Genomic DNA, 18,538 nt, shown 5'->3' on the forward strand with positions numbered 1-18,538 from the left:
CATAATATTCTCAAACTCCAACACTTAATAATTTTTGGAATCATACTATAACACTCTACAATATTATTTACATAAATTATTAATATAAATAACTACCTCTATATATATAAGCTAGCATACATCATATTGAATCACAAATATCAAAGTAAGCTTTCAATGCACAAATTCTAAATAATTATATGAACACTTTGGTCAATTTCAATTATGATATTAATTTTTTTAATTATATATAAAAACCTAAAAAAAGCAAGAAAAAGAGAAAATACAAAATCAATATCTCTCTCTAAATTTTTCCTTACTTTATTTTATCAATTCATATTAATTAGAAAAATGCTCGATTTATAGGGTTCACGCTCAACACAATGGCATATTAATTTTACAACAATTGGTCTGTCAAACATATATAATTCACTGTAATAATTATAAGGATAAAATGAAAATTATAAAAACACTCCAAAACTCATTTCAATTGATATCTTTAAGGATCCCTACACGTGTTCTCACTAATCCCCAATTGTGAATAACTCATCCCTTACCTTTGAGCGGACTCATGTGTCTTCAGCTAGCGATAACAGCATCTCTAGTGGTTCCCTGAGATTCCTTCAGTTATTCATCCGACTGCTTCGATAGAATTCCCAACGTCAGAGAGACAGAGAAGAGATTGAAACCTTCACTTATATTGTCTTCATGTGATTCCTTTTTCTCCCTCCATGAATATTATATTACAAATCCCAACGGTGGACGTGTGCGAAATTGAATTTTGAATAACATATCCAAATTTCATGAAAATCCAACGGTTAACAAAACCGGGATAATAGTTTTACCGAGACAGTTTTGAGTTTCTGCGGGAAATTAGAAGGCTACAATGCGAAGGGTTTTCCTATAATCTCAGACATGATTTTGAAATTCCCAACGGTGAGAATGCTCGGAGTTGGATTGTGAATCTGGTGTTTAAATTTCACGACGATCCAACGATGAATGAGTCCGAGATCGTCGTTTTTCTGCAACAGGTTTAGTGAGCTGCAGGAAAAAGAAATGGTTTTGAGAGGAGAAGGGGAAAAACGAAAATAAGAGACAGAGGAGGCTGAGGAGTCAGTCTGAAAAACCTAGTGTGTTGCTATTTATAGCTAGGGGCATTTATGACCTAATATTTACTCTATTTATTTATTTTTATTATTTTTACTAAAAAACTTTTTAAATTTATTTATGAAAAAAATGTGATGTTACATGAACCACGAGAAGATCAACACTTATCATAATCCAGCAGATGCTTTGACTAAGGCTCTACCTAGACCTAAGTTTTTTCATTGTATACAGATTATGCAAATAGTGTAGATAGTTGAAGGTTTAAACCAAGGTGGAGAATTGTTAGAATTGATTTTACCTTAAACTATTATTTTTGTTTTCTCTCTTGTATTTTTGGGAAGGGAGAGGTTGTTAGGAGTTAGATAATTTTGTTGTTTCTCATAACAGAATTCCCTATGTGATTAGTGAAAGTGTAATAGCCTTTATAAGACTTGTAACTAGCACCATTGATATAGTATATCCAGGAAAAACTTCTCTCCCATTAATTCTCTAAACACTCTTGATTAGTCTAGGTGTTTCTTTTTTTCAATATCATTGTGTAGTATCTATTTAATTCATAACATTATTTTTTTTATAATATCAAAATACTTATTAGTGTCGGCTTAAAGAATGCTATATATATGGACATAATGGTGGATGTTAGCATTGACTAAAGCCAACGCAACAGAAAAATTTTCATTAGTGTTGAATAAGTTGGGTTGACTTTCTATCAATCATCTCAATGAATATAATTAATGATCGTCATCCATCTTGAGTAGGTGGTGTACACTTAATTAGTGGTGATAGGGAAGAGAGATAGTAGTGAGAGGAAAAAGAGATAGTGAATAATCTACTAATAAAAACAATTAATTAAAATTAATATTTGCTGAAAAAACCACAAATAAAGGTTGCAGCTATCAAATTTGTATAATATTAATACTATAATACACACGCAAGCTTTTATATAACATAGTTTATTTATAATATAATTTATAGAACCTACACATAATATTAAAAACACTATATTATCATCATCTTACAATAGCAACTATCTTAACAACTTTAAAGTTCAAATTGATAAAATACTTTTAATTAATCTCTTGGTCCCTATATTTACTCTAAGCCCTTCATTTTAGTTTGTGTATATACTTAAAAAAACATTAGTACTACTAAAAAAAAACATTTTTTACAACGTGTGATCTACAACGGTTATTATAGAACCAATTTAGAAGGTGGTGCGGTGACATTTTTGTAATTATTGTAAAAGAAATTACATTTTACGATGTATATTCTAAGACGGTTATTGAAAACCGCCTTAGAATATTATATGCAATAAAGTCTACAGCGGGTTTTAGGTAAAGACCGTCGTAATTGGGAAAAAAAAACAAGTGCGTTATTTTTTCCCAGACATCACTCTCTTCTTCTGCATGCCTCTTCGTTTTCTCTCACTAACCCTAAAAGTCCATCCTCGTGAGTCATTGCCGCTTCTACTTCTAGGGTTTTTTTTTTTTTTACGACGTCGCTGTGAAACCAGAGCACCCCAAACGGCATCCCCAAGGAACCCTCGCAAATCGCAGTGGCGCTCTGAGCTCAAGATTAGAGAAGAAAAAGATTCAACCTTTGTGGAAGAGGACGGAAAACCCAAAACGAGAAGACAAACCGTGCGAACTAAGAAGGAGAAACCTAACTCCGTTCCACCTTTAACCCCATCTCCAAGTATGCATTTTTACCATTTTCTCCTTAATCTGTTTGGCTTCTCTATGGCTGATCATAATTTTTTATTATTTCTAGGTGGTTTTGTTTTCAGAGAGTGAAGAAGAGAATGGTGGTGATTTGGACCATGTTGGACAGGTGGTGAGTGATTTGATCATGTGGAAGGATGCGTCAAAGTCAACCTTTTGGTTTGGTTTTTGTTTTCTTTGTCTCTTGTCTTCGTGCTTTACTCAAGGACTCAACTTTAGGTCAGTAAAAAAATCTAAGTTTTTTTTATTTTAATTTTCAGTGTTTTGTCGGCCTTGTCGCAATTGGGGATTCTCTTATCGAGTGTTTCGTTTTTCTCGAATTCGATTTGTCAAAAGTACGATTTTTAGTTCGAGATTCATAGGTGGTGTTATGCTTCAAGCTCTTTCTTGCGTATTTTGTGACTTTGGTCTTTATGTTTCAGAAATGAGGTTGAAGAAAAGAGGGAAATCAAGCTGACAAAGGATGACATTTTGTGTCTTGCGAAATTAATTATTCCTGCTCTGGATTTTGCAATTTCAAGGATGAGAGCAATGTTCTCGAGAGAATCATCCACAACCGATGTTGAATAAGCCTAATTCTACATCAGTTTGAGAGCACAACCGATGTAGAATGGTCAGAATTCTAGGACGGGTGTGCTTCGAGACCCGTCTCGAATTCAACCCATTCTAAGACGGTTCATCAACCGATGTAAAAAGATATCGGAGTTTTAACATCGTCAGCTACAGTAACGCGTGACATCCGATGTAGAAAGATGATTTTAACCGATGTAGAATGCATAATTTGTAGTAATGTAGATTTTAGTCTCTATACGAGCCATTCATTTTTTATGTTTTAATCTTATTATTATTTTATTGACAGTATAAACTGTGATAAAATAAAGACACAAGGATTAAAATATATAAAAAATACTCATATGGAATAAAACGTAAAGATTAATAACTAAAACCAAAAATTGAATTGTAGGTATATATAGGAACTTAAAGATTAATTAAACCTAAAATAAAACTTTTCATAGAAAGAACTCCTTTATTACTTATCAAATTATGGAGTTCGCAAGGTAATGACACGCGCGCAGGGATGCTACACTTGGTTTTTTTGTTTACTTTTCTTTATGTTGTGATGTGGGCTGGAGCAGCAGCTCTGGTAGTAGGAATCTCTGTCACATTAATTACTATCAGTCAAGACTGGAGTGGAGGGGGAAGTGGTGGAAAGTATGACTTAGAAATTTGTTTTAAAAGTTTGCCAGGTTCAATAGAACTCGTATACAATGCTTTGTTGCGATGCTTTAAACACAAGTTCCCTGCAACAAGTAGAACATCAATCAAGTCAACAATGAGGGCATTATAGATTCCTTATTCATATAAAAAGTTACTAGTTCTTTCCCAGGCTTCTTTTTTATTAGGGCACATAATAAATAAGTCAAAGAAAAGTAGTAAGACCTAAAAAATATTGTCAAGTGACATGGATACGGAGAGAAAATAACTTATACCTTGATTGACAACAAAGAAAAAATAACTTAAATATTATGTTCCCTCAAGACATGCTATTAACTTGATTGACAGCAAAGAAATGTAATAACATCAGAGAGAAAATAACTTACACCTTGTTTTTTGGCATTTTAATTTTCTGCAGGCATGTGTTTGCAACAATGTCCTTTATTGCAGAAACCTTCATATTTCTATATGTGGGCATGGATGCCCTTGACATTGAGAAGTTGAAGATGACCCAATTAAGGTCCTAATCCTTCTATGGCTCTAAATAATTATATTTTATCTAGAGTTTACCTAAACCAACACATCACACACTGATGGCATGTTATTTATGGTCTAATGCATGTCCTTGTATGGTGTGTTTACTCGTTACTGATTGCATGGTGTCACTGAGTACATAGACAAGTTAATGTGGCTTCAACAACAGTGTCAACAATGTCCAAAATATTTACTGGATTATGACATCATTGGATTACGATAAAGAAAACATTATATTTAATGATACAGTATAATCTGCTTATAATTTGTGAAACGATCAATAGTAATTTGATTAATGCATAAAGTTACATGTTGGCTACCTATTTTCTTCTGCTTGAAATTGTTTTCAGATGACACATAAGATCTTAAGTATTTTTTATTTTGCGATATTTTTGCTTCTGGAATATTCTTAAGAAGAATGTGAGATATATTGCAACATATCACCTTGGTATAATAGCCTTTATTTCTTCTAATAAAGCATAACTTCTTCACTGCAGTTATGGAAATTTGGTGGGGATATACAGTCCCTTAATCCTATTGATATTGCTTGGGCGGGCAGCATTTGTTTTCCCTCTCTCTACTCTTGCCAATTATACAAACACACGTGCTACTTCTGACCGAGCATCAAGCATCACATTCAAACATCAAGTTTCTAAACATATTTTATATGATATTCTCATACTGTAAATGTTAGAGTTAATTAAGAAAATATCTTTAATTATTTATTTGCTTCTTAAGTTTGGTAAACCATCCAGATAATCATTTGGTGGGCTGGGCTAATGAGGGGAGCTGTCTCCATTGCCCTGGCTTTCAAACAGGTATATGCATGAAATTCAAATTTTTAGATATTATAATTAGATAGAAATTTTATTAAATAAATATGACTGTTAATCAAATGCATTATGTATGAATATTTCTCCCAAAGTTATGCAACAACCAATGACACTGGTACCTAAAGAAGGAGTTGCAACTGAATTCCTCTCTTCATTTATTCAGTTCACATTTTCTGGTGTTACTACTGATCCAGTTAATGCAACAATGATTACCAACACCATTATTGTTGTCCTATTCAGCATGCTGGTGAGTTGAGGCATTCTTCTATCTTGAAAGTAGGAAATAACAACATAAAATAGTTCATGTGGAGCTAATGAATATTAATTTCCTATTGTTGTCTTCAACCAAAATGAAATCATTTCTTGCTGCTGCTTTCAACCAACTTTCAATTACATGCAGCTTGGTCATTCTTATAATTTGGTCTAACCTTTAAATAATTGATATAGCTCCAATATCATTGCAGGTGTTTGGTTTTCTCACAAAACCTCTAATTAGATATCTGCATCCCCACAGTGCATTAAGGAAAACCATAAGCCATGCAGAATCAGGTCCACCAGTTGACGACTTGAATCTTCCTTTCCTATCCCTTGAGGAGTCAGCAGAAACCAACATCAGCTGTGCAAAGGAAAGCTTTTCCATGTTAATAGAAAGTCCTATGTTCACCATATACATCGCTATCGGAGGAGGTTCGGTGATGCCTAAATGAGACCTATATTTGGGGGACCTCAAGGTAACCAGCCACAGTGCTAGCAATATAGCAAATCGTGGATATCTTGGCGATGCACTTGACTTTTGGAACACAAATGATGATCCATTTGAATCCAATATTGAAGATGAGTAGCTGCCACGAGGATTCATTGCCACTGTTTTTGATGCTCAAGTGAGCATTACAGTAATTAATAAGGGCCATCTATCTTTGAAATATCACACACGGCTGTGAACTTACTTGAAGCTTTCAAGAAGTGCATATTTTCCTTTGGTCATGAATGTTGTGGCAAGTTTGGAAAAATTGAGTTAATGCATCCAGTTGATTAGAGTACTTTTATTGAGTTAATTTCATGAGCAAGTGAATTTGTGCTTAATGTCTTATTTTGGATTGTTGCCTTTATATAGTGGGGGATGCATTACATTGAATTCATTTAGATGCCTCTGTCCTAATCCATATATTGCTTTGTGCATTGAATTCAGAAAACAAGAAACAAGAATTTTATTAGGCAGATTAAGGATTGAAAATCTCTGAATAAATTGATTAAGAGAACCACGAAGAGGGGAATATTTAAATTGCGAAATGCGTTGAAATGTGTTGTGTTTGGGATTAGGTTATTTGATTATGATGAAATTGACAAGTGCGAAATAAAAGGGTTTAACTGAAAAGTTAGACATGAATGAAGAAGAGTAGAGGGAGGGAAGAGAAGGGCGTGTTTGGTAGGGAGAAATTACTCAAAAAGAGGAGTTGATATTATTGGGATGAGAGAGTAGTACATCAAACATCTTTGTAGAATCTACTAGATAGGGAACTGATACATCATACACCTTGCAGACATGTGAGGAAAAGACACGGATTAAAAAAACTACTCATTTATTTTAGGGAAACAGAATGCTAATTTCAAAGCTTCTCCAATAATACAGCACATATATGAACGGCAACTAAAGACCAAGGGGTGCTCAAATAGCTCAAGAATTGCTTCAAATCACTGCAAAATGAAGACGACATAGTCAAGAAACACTATCTAGTCAAAATATAAGTCTAAGTCGTATATATGTTAATAAAACTTCTATCCAGGCTTAAGATGACTACCTCTACATTCAGGTGGTGTTTTCAGACCACATTTATGGGGCAAGGCAAAAGCATTGGCGGGGTTGATTCCAAGTGCAGGTAGGACAGACTTGTATCTGCAAAAGCAAGGCAAATTGGCATGTTTAACAACTTCACAGCATTTTTCAATGGGTTTTGGAGGATGGTTCCCAGTAATTGCTTCAAAACATAAGTTTAGCTTATTTGACTCTATGTCACATAAAACATAGGCTTTGGCACCACCCAACATGGCAATGAGCAATGCTGCTACTAGCCACTGCACCAAAGCATTGTCACTAGTCTGTGCCATACTCTCCTTAACCAAGTTACTATGATCTAAACTTCAGTGGTTTTGGTTGCCTAATGTTAATTTACACTTGAGTTTGGAGTGTAGCTGGATTATTGTTTTGTATATGTTTCTCTTACTTTTAGGTGAGTCATGTGAATCCACTCTGTGGAGATACGATTATTATTTTAGAATTAAAGATTTGATCTTAACCACAACCAGACTTAAACTAGTCCATTACTTGCTATTAATTAAAAAATAAATAATAAAAATAAAAGAGCCTTGCTATAATCCGTTCATGCATGAATTTGCACCGATCGAACCTTACTGGCTGTATTTTTTATTTATTTTTAAATAAAATGTTATTTAAAGAATAAAAAAATCATAAAAAAAATCTTTGATGTAATGCATGACATTTTACTTGTGTAATTAAATTAAAATAGGAAGAGATTTATAATAATTTGCATATATTATTCCATCAATTAAGTTAAATTAGGTTAATAAAAGATTACTTTTTTTCATGCATTGAAGTAACAGGAGATTCTTCATCTTTATTTGTATGCAATTCGTTCGTCTTATTTTTAACAAGAGATTAATTGGTATACTGAGTGTAAGAATCCTTTACTCTCATGTCTAAATAATATTTAGTCAATTAATTATGTTAACATATCGGTTAAAAATGTATTTTAAATATATTGTGCCAAGATCAGATTTTACTTCACAAAAGAATGAGATTCTTGTATGAATAAGAATAAGCAAAATGCAGAAAAAGGGATGAACAAAAACTGCATAGAACTCAATAGCCACTTCTATTCAATCTCTGTATAATTTTTTTCCTCTGGTTTCAGAAAAACTCTCTTATGATCTAGGCTATATAAGAAGAAGAAATGGAAGCTCTATTTCAAGCCTAACTAACTCAACCAACTTAAAACTACTTAACTGTTACATGCTATAACAGAATAACAGAAAACAGAAAAAAAATACTAAGTTGGTAAAGTCTAAGAGAACTAACTAATGGTTGTTAATGAACCAACATACAACAATTCTCCTCCTTGGTTCAATAACAAAACATTAACAAAAACAGTGGCTGCTGCAGAAACAGGATTTAATCACCCTTCAGTTGAATTAAGTCCAAACAATGGAAAAACTTGTTGCTTGGAAGAGCCTTTGTGATCATATCAGAAGGATTGTGATCAGTTGAAATCTTCTTGACTATAACTGATCATTGACCAATAACTTCTCTGACAAAATGCAGCTTAATATCAATGTGCTTTGTCCTCTCATGATGCACATAATTTTTGGATAAATCAATGGCACTTTGGCTGTCACAGTGTACTGTGATTACTTCATTTTGTATCTTCAGCTCCTTTGCAATGCCTTCAAGCCACAGAGATTCTTTCACAGCTTCTGTAAGAGCAATATACTCAGCTTCAGTGGTTGATAAAGACACTACCTTTTGAAGGCTAGCTTTCCAACTAATTGCAGTGCCAAAAGCAGTGAACACAAAACCTGTGAGGGATTTCCTTGAATCTAAACAGCCAGCATAATCAGAATCTACAAAAACCTTCAATAGCAGTCGTTCTTTTGCTATTCCTAGCTCCACCATAAACCAAAACTCTTCCAAGTGATCCTCTGATATATCTGAGTATCCATTTCAGGGCTTGCCAATGTGCTTTTCCTGGATTTGCCATGAACCTACTTACTAGGCTCACTGCATGAGCTATGTCAGGGCGAGTACATACCATAGCATACATTAGTGACCCTACAGCATTAACATATGGAATACCTTCTATGTAAATTATATCATCATGAGTCTTAGGTGCTTGACTTGTACTGAACTTAAACTGTTGTGACATAGGAGTAGTTACAGGTTTGGAATTTGACATTCCAAACCTTTCAAGAACTTTTCTGAGATATAACTCCTAGGACAAATACAACAATTTCCTTTTTTTGTCCAGTTTGATTTCTATTCCCAATATTCTCTTGGCTGCTCCCAAATCTTTCATTTCAAGTTCCCTGCTCAACTTAGATTTCAATTTTTCAACCTCACTCTTGCTGTTACTTGCTATCAAAATATCATCAACATATAATAGCAATATCACAAACTCAGCTTTAGAAGGAAATTTGGAGTAAACATAGTTATCATAGTGACTTCTATGAAATTGTATGTGAGCCATAAATTCATCAAATCTCATATTCCATTGCCTAGGAGACTGCTTTAGATCATACAGGGATTTGTTTAATTTGCAAACATAATCCTCTTTACCTTTGACTTCAAACCCCTCGGATTGTTTCATCAATATCACCTCATCAAGCTTTCCATACAAAAATGTTGTCTTCACATCCATTTGTTCTAACACAAGATCAAATTCTGCCACCATAACCATAAGAATTCTAATTGACCTGTGTTTCACTATAGGAGAGAAAACTTCATTGAAGTCAATTCCCTCCTTTTGAGTGAATCCTTGAGCAACAAGTCTAGCTTTAAATCTGTGTGGTTCAACTCCTTGGATGCCTTCTTTTTTCTTGAAGATCCATTTGCAGCTGACCACTCTAGAACCAGTGGTTTCTTAATCAATTCCCATGTATGGTTGTCATGGAGAGACATAATCTCTTCATTCATAGCACTTAGCCATTTTTCTTTCTCTTTACTAGCTAAGACAGTTTTAACAGTTTTTGGATCTTCTTCCAAAACTTCACTGGCAGCTACCAGAGCAAATGCTATTAGATCAGCATATGCATACCTCTTAGGTTGTTTGATTTCCCTTCTGGTTCTATCTCGAGCCAGCACATAGTCAGTTTCTTCTTGTTCCTCTTCTTTAGATTTTTCTTCATCAAGAGGCCAATTAATAGCTTGTGTTTCAGCATGTTTATCCTCAGTCTCCACCTCAAAATTTAATTTTTCAGAATCAATTTCCTTACTCTGATCAGTGCTGGACTGAACCATGTTGGGCTTGGTCTTGTAGGCCATCTCGGCTTCATTAAAGACAACATCACGACTCACTAAACACCTCTTAAAACCAGCCTCCAAACACCACAACTTATACCCTTTCACTCCTTCAGGATATCCTAGAAAAATGCACTTGACAGCTCTAGGTTCCAATTCGTCTTGCTTGATGTGAGCATAAGCAACACAGCCAAATACCTTTAGCTGTTTTAGACTTGGTGGATGGTCAGACCAAATCTCCTCAGGGGTTTTAAAGTTCAGAGTTGTTGAAGGACACTTGTTGATGAGATATACAGCAGTCATTGCTGCTTCAACCCAAAAAATCTTGGGTAATCTTGCACTTAACAACATACATCCCACTCTCTCCAAAATGGTCCTGTTGAATCTTTCAGCTAAACCATTTTGTTGAGGAGTGCCCGCAACTGTCCTGTGCCTTGTAATGCCATTCTCTTTGCAGAAATCATTGAAAGGTTTAGAGCAGAACTCAAGACCATTAGCAGTACGAAGCCTCTTGATCTTTCTGCCTATTTGGTTTTCCATAAGTGTTTTCCAGCTTTTGAAGTTATCAAAAGCCTCATCTTTTGTTTTCTGAATGTAGATCCACAACTTCCTTGAGTAGTCATCCACAATGCTCAAGAAATACCTTGCTCCAGAATGAGAGGGAGTCTTGGTAGGACCCTAAAGATCAACATGAACATAATCAAGGGTACCTTTTGTTCTCTGTTGTCCAGCATTGAATTTGGCTCTGCAGGCTTTGCCATAGACACAAAGTTCACAGAACTTTAATCTTTCCATTTTGTCCCCACATAATAGCTCTTGTTTTGCCAATTCAATCAACCCTTTTCTCACTTACATGGCCCAACCTCATGTGCCATAACTCAGTTCTTGATAAAACTCTTCTGGTTGCAGTGGCTGTAGAGCCAATTACAACTTCACCATCTACAGAATAGAGGTCATTCTCCATAATTCCCCTCATGACAACCATGGAGTCTTTAACTACATTCAGTATTCCTTTTTCACCCTTGAACACATACCCTCTTTTATCAAATTCACCAAGAGAGATTAAATTTCTCTTTAACTCAAGTACATATCTAACCTTTGTGAGAATTCTTTCATCCCCATCATGAAACTTGAACCTTATAGACCCAATTCCTTCAATTTTGCAAGGCTTGTTATCTCCAAGGAGTACTAACCGATCTGCTTGATCAGAAAATTGTTCAAACCATGATCTATTTGGTGTCATATGCCATGAACACCCTGAATCCATTATCCATTTAGTTTCTGGATTCTTTTTAGACACCATCAGTGCCTCTGCAGATTCATAGCCATCATCTTGAACAATTGCAACATTTCCTGAGTCCTTCTTCCTATTGTTACTGCCACCATTTTTCTACCTTTCAGGACAAACTTTCCTTGTATGACCCTCTTTTTTACAGTGATAACATCTGATTTTGAAGATGTTTCCTTCACCATTCTTCTTATTTTCTGGCTTTTGCTTCTTCTTATCAAATTTACTATCTTTCTTGAAGGTCTTGCCTCTTACTGTCAACCCTTCACCACTTGTAGAAGACTTCTTTTCCTTTCTTTCATTCAATTCCTTTGAATTCAGAACATCCTGCACTTCATTAAGAGAAACAGAGTCTCTTCCAAACAATAAAGTCTCTTTGAAATGAGAGTAACTTTTAGGCAAAGGCACAACAATAACAAAGCTTAATCCTCATCATCAATAGTGACATCGATATTTTCAAGATCTAGAATCAGTTTATTAAACAAATCCAATTGTTCTCCTATTGATCTATCTTCATGCATTTTAAACGAATACAAAGACTGCTTTAGGTAAAGACGATTAACTAAAGATTTGGTCATGTACAAACCTTCAAGCTTTGACCAAACCCCAGCAGCAGTTGTTTCCTTAGAGACTTGCCTCAGCACCTTGTCTCTGAGACTGAGAATAATTGCACTATGTGCCTTCTACAGTAGTGCTTTCTTATCCCCAGTTTGGCTTCTCCATCAAGTGCTTCCACCAGGCCCTGCTGAACAAGAAAAGCTCTCATCTTCAATCGCCATAACCCAAAATCATTTTGCCCTGTGAATTTTTCAACCTTATACTTGGCCGAGCCCATTTCTTGAATCGAACTCAAAATCGCTCCACGCTCACTGCACCAATTTGTTGTGCCAAGATCAGATTTTACTTCACAAAAGAATGAGATTCTTGTATGAACAAGAATAAGCAAAATGCAGAAAAAGGGATGAACAAAAACTACACATAACTCAGTAATCACTTTTATTCAATCTCTGCAGAATTGTTTTTTCTCTGGTTTCAGAGAAACTCTCTTATGATCTAGGCTATATAAGAAGAAGAAATAGAAGCATTATTTCAAGCCTAACTAACCCAACCAACTTAAAACTACTTAACTGTTACATGTTATAATAGAATAACAGAAAACATAAAAAATACTAAGTTGGTAAAGTCTAAGAGAACTAACTAATGGTTGTTAATGAACCAACATACAATAAAATATAATAGAGTCATCGGTTAATTAAAAATCTATTTTAAATATCAATAGAGTTATGTCTAATTAAAAATGTTAGTTTTTCACAATATTGTAAATTAAGATATCAATAGAGTTGAGTCTATTGGAAGTGACGTTGTTAATACTTAATAGTGTCTGGCTGTATTTTGTATATGAGAGTCTTTGAAAGAGAATATCATAAAAAAACAAAGCACTCATTTGGGTGATATTGGGTTTTAATTTTTTATTTTTAAATGCAATAATAAAATGTGTTAGGAAGAAAAAACTTTTTCGATTATTTTTAAAAAAATTGTAAATTAAAATTTTAGTTAAAAAAAATATAGATGCTTTGCATTTGATAAATGATGTTACCATCACCAACACCACTACCACCATCAATAACAATACTACTACCTTTGTCATCATCATCACATCCTCAATGCCACCAACATTATCAGAACTACTTCTATCACTACCATTATCACCGCAACCATAATAACTGGTCCATTATCGTCATAGGCACCACGTCAGTGTCACTACCACCATCGATGCTATATCGTTATCATTGTCTTAATCATCACTACCATCATGTAGTCATCATCGTCACCATCGCCGTCATCACCATAAAAAATTAATGTAGTCTAAAACTAATTTTAATATAATACGAAACTTTTAAAATAAACTTATTTTAAAACAAAAAACAGAAGTTTAAAAATTAATTTTAAAATTTTTTCAAACTAAAACTAAAAATTGATTATTATTTTTAAAATTTTCAAAATTAAATCTAAAAACCATTCCAAAAGGGAAAAAAAAAAACAAAAATGGGTTTCAATGATGTAAACACATTGGGCACATTTTTGTGGTACTTGGACGAAGAATCAAGAATGTAAACGAAATTAAAGAGACACTGTACTTTCATACTTTGTACTGATATCCGATCAGTCGATTACCAAGTAAGCACAATAGCTTTAATTTAATTTTTCTCTCCCTTAAAAAAAGAGCTGCTACATTCAGCAATAAAATACTTCATATAATCAGATTTATAATACTGATATCCAATATTAATAAACATGTTTCTTGATATTGATTCAGCTAGCACTACAAAAATTATGGGCTGGTGGCTGGTAGTTGGAATATTTACAAAGACACTCTAATATGGGATGGTGACAGTAATTGCCATAAATGTGTAATGTGAAACTGAGATTGTTGACTATGACTTGATTATAAGAATATTTTTAAAGTGGGAGGTTTTTACGGTTTTTGTTATTTTCAGTCTCCTGATTTATTTATTTTTTGACAGGTTGTTATTTATTCTTTTTATTTTTTATTATTAGTGTATGTTTGATAGGCTAGAATTTAAGAAGGAAAAGAAAAAAGAAGAGAAGGGAAGGGAAAGGTAAGAACTTCATCCACCTGATAAAGGAGAAGTCTGTAGACAATGTTTGAAATTGGCGTGGGATTCTCGTCAAATCTTCAAACCAAAAATGTGAAGAAGTGTGTGTGAAAATTAAACGTGCACACGCTCGTTCTGTTTTACCCTAATAGCCCTGTAAAGCAGTCTCTCATATATATATATATATATATATATATATATATATATATATATATATATATATATATATATATATATATATGATAACATATAATTGATTACGAGGGTTTTTGTTTGATTGACTATTTCTTTAATTTTAGAAATATTTTTTTCTGGAAATATGATGTAAAAATGTTACTTCTGAGTATTCAAAAAAAGAGTATAATATATCTTACAATAATTGTTTTATTGTTTCACGTGGAAATAAATTTTTTCGATCTCATATTCTCAAAAATAAATAAATAATCTATGAATCAAATACCCCTCATATGTATAACATAATTCATTATTACAATAAAACAAAATAAGGATAAAATCTTATTTTTGTTAGGATATACTTTTTATCTTTTAACTTTTTTATATTTATGATTTTGTTTCATAAACTTTTTTATAATCAGTCAACATTCTTGAATTTTTTTTTATCCAATGTTTTAATTCTTTCTGTCTAGTTTTGCCAGTTAAATAATATATAACATTAATTTATTGTATTTTATCTGATTATGTTTTCTAACGATTAAAATCATCAGATATTCTATTTTTAAAAGATCAAATAATTTATGGGGCTAAATTTCGTCTTGGACACCTGAGAACTTGGAAAATAAATTCCATCCATACCATTTCATAAACCACAAAATCAAATCACAAATTGTCCTTGAAAAAACATTAAATTAGGCAAATCAGTTTTGATAAAGAATACACCTTAGAAGTGTATTAAAATTTATTTCCATTAAATTGTCCAAGTAAAAGAGAGTAATATTTCTTTGTGTTAAAGGATATCTTTAGTACTTTAAATTTGGATAAATATTTTTAGTCCTTCAAAAAAAATTATTTTAATTAGTCTTTCAAATTTTAAAAAATTATTTTTATTCTCTCTCATTCTTTATGTTAATGGTGTCACAACTTGTGACGATTTACTACCATCTAACTTTTTTTTTTTAATTTAATTTCATTAAAAATGATTTATGACAATTTGAAACAGTTCAAATATGTAAAAAAAAAAAACAATTTTACATCTATTTTTTATTTTATTTTTTAAACCAACAAAATATGTAATAAAAGACCATCAAACCCTAAGAATAAAATATTTTGATGGTTTAAAAACACTAGAAATCATCACTTTTAAAAGAAAACTAAATTTTATCAGTTAAAAATCATTACAAATTATAAAATTATGAACACATTAAAAAAAAGGAACTAAAAGTATATTTTCAAATTATTCAAAAATTTGAGAGACTAATAAAAGTAAATAATTTTTTAAGAACTAAAAGAATAATTACCCTAATTTAAAAGACTAAAAACATCTTTTAAGTCTCTTTTTTCTCTAAAAAATAAATTATTTCCATTTAATTCCTCGTGTGTGAAAATGTATCATAATTAATAAAGTGATGACAAATTATTTTTGAAGAATTAATTAGACGAACATAATCTTATTTGGAGAAATATAATTAAAAACACATGTAATCCCTTTTATTTCTTAGATAAGCAACACACGTTAACATCACTGTTTTGTTGTGAAAGCAAGGTTTCAGCTCCCAACAAAAAAACACAAGGACTAATCCGTGAAAATAAGATCTATTTAGGGGCTTCACTGAGTTTTTGCATGATTCCTATTCACAGTTTTGCACACACTTTCTTTGGTACACAAACCATCTTAAAGGCCTTCAACTTCTCTACTTCCAATCCAACCTTCAAGCTGTAGCAGACCACCCTTGCATTGATCACCATTTCACCATGATTTGGCAACAGCACCAACTGACACTTGTTCACCACTGCCTCTGGCAAAGACCCTGATCCACAACGGGTAAAGAAGCACCCCACAGAAGGGTGCTCCAAAATGAACTGCTGATTAGGAACACATCCACCACACACAACCCCTCTTCCTTCAACTCTCTCCTTAAACCCTAGTGGAAAAGCTGATTCCACACACTCAAAACCCTTAGGGGGTTTAAGTGCTGCCAAAAATGGCATACCTGATAGCTCAAGCCCCAACAACAATTCCTGAAACTGACATAGTTCTAATGTGCACTCACTACCAAATGCACAATAAACCACAGAGCCAGCTTCAAAATTTCCAAGCCATTTAGCCCAATTTTCATCCAAATGACATGTGGTTCCCTTTGTTATAACACACCCTTCAAGCAACACATGCCTCCTATGATAATCAACATAAGCTCCTTCAACCACTCTGCAACTACTACCTTTGAGTCCTGTTGCATAAGATTGAGTTAGAGTATTTGTACAACTTTCAATGTAAGCAATGCCTTTTCCATGCTCAAGTTTTAATCCTGATCCAGCAAGGAGTTTTGGTTCATGGGAATGATTAAGTATGAGGTCATGGTCAGCTATGTTGCAGCATCCTAATTTAGATATCCCTAAAGGGTATGAACATGATAAGTCATAAGCCAATGATGAAATGCTTATAACATAATACACTAAGGACTTAATGCCTAGGCACCGAGTTAAGCATGGTCTTGGTACCCAATATGCATGATCAAAGAACACAATGTTTAATTTTAGCTCAAGGAGGAGGACTTCAATGTCCTTCTCAAATAGTGAGGCAGTGGAGGAAGGAACTTCTGAAGTGATGGATTCAGCAACATGGGGAATTAGGCCACAATCATTGTGAGGAACACAGATTGGAATAAGGGTGATGAGATTGGGGTGGTGATTTAGGTGCTGTAAGGCTGCATGTGTGTGCTTTGAAATGAAGAAAGAGATTCTGTGTCCTCTTTCTGCAAGCTTGTTGGCGAGGTAGAGAAATGGTGTGATGTGTCCCATTGTAAACCATGGGACCATTGCTATGTGCAAAGAAGGTGAAGAAGCCATAATAGCCAAATATTGCAGTAAGTCAACCAGAGACAAGGAAATCTAGGAGGGCTAGTTGGTTCACTCTGTGAGAATCAACTTTCCTACAACAATATTTATAGAGTTCTACAGTTACCCACGTAAAAGCGTGATTGTTATTGGTTAAATGCAAGTTTAAACCCTTAAATAAAGGCCAGGATTGAAGTGTCTTTTAAATGAAAAAAAAATGATTAAAATAAGAAATCTTATGATATGTTTGTTGTTAGTCAGGTTTTTTATAGTAGAGATTAATAATAAACTGAACCTTTAATATTTCACACCAATGAAGGTGACTAAAAAATGTTAAAAATTGATATTGTGTAGTATTATGTATAATTACTTTTATTTTTTGTATTTTTTATCAGCCACTAGCAAATACAATGATCCCCTGGTTGTCAAAAAAATTATGACAAGAAAAGGACGTCAGTCCTCGCCTGTGAATTCACCTATTCGGCTATTCCCGACAGTGCTTAATTAAATGAGCACTTCATGACTTCAACTAAGTTTGTAGAGAAATATCAATGAAATTAAATAGTAAAGGCATGAAAGCACGTAAACAAAGTAATGTAGTTGTGAATAATAAATATTAATGAGAAATAGGCTTGTTTATTTTCGTCTAGTCTTATCCATTGGGTATGTAGGTATCTTTATATATACACAAGCAAGTAGGTGAGGGTAGTTGTAGAATTTCATTTGCAACAATGAAGTGCAAAAAAAAAAAATGGCTTAAATTGATTGAAAAAAAATTGAAAAGGTTTGAAAAAAAAGTGTGTTGGATTCTTCACCTAGGAATTAATAGCAATAAAAAAAAAGTGTGCATCAAAATATGAGTGAATGAAGGCAAAAGAAAAAAACGTGTTCTAAAAAAACCTTAGTGATGAATAATGGTAATTAAATGGAATTAAAAAATATTATTTTACATTAAAAAATTTTAAATTTTAAATTTTTTTATTTAATGAATAAAAATACATATAATTTTCTTTTCGTATATCTTATAATTGTCATGTGTAATAACTATATTAATGATTTACTATGAGAATTTTTTTTCATTCATAAATAAATAGTCATTTTAATTCTTATTTAACTTTACTTTATTAATTCTCTCAATTATATATGTGTGAACTATATTTATAGGCCTTGAAGTATTGGGCAAACAATCATATATGTGTCAA

General features: G+C 33.1%; 1 protein-coding gene and 1 pseudogene across 1 annotated transcript; both read right to left on the bottom strand.

The window, feature by feature from the left end:
• Positions 1 to 6,654: 6,654 nt before the first annotated feature.
• LOC114394600 (putative lipid-transfer protein DIR1) lies at positions 6,655 to 7,560 on the bottom strand. Its single transcript, XM_028356232.1, has 2 exons — positions 7,189 to 7,560; positions 6,655 to 7,084 (listed from the first exon to the last, which is right to left on the bottom strand). The coding sequence occupies exons 1-2, from the start codon at positions 7,493 to 7,495 to the stop codon at positions 7,077 to 7,079; spliced, it is 315 nt and encodes a 104-aa protein (XP_028212033.1). The 5' UTR covers positions 7,496 to 7,560; the 3' UTR covers positions 6,655 to 7,076.
• Positions 7,561 to 15,964: 8,404 nt separating this feature from the next.
• Positions 15,965 to 17,409, bottom strand: LOC114396073 (annotated as a pseudogene).
• Between the last annotated feature and the right edge of the window lie 1,129 nt (positions 17,410 to 18,538).

This window comes from Glycine soja, chromosome 18 (assembly GCF_004193775.1).
Source record: "Glycine soja cultivar W05 chromosome 18, ASM419377v2, whole genome shotgun sequence".
NCBI lineage: Eukaryota > Viridiplantae > Streptophyta > Magnoliopsida > Fabales > Fabaceae > Glycine > Glycine soja.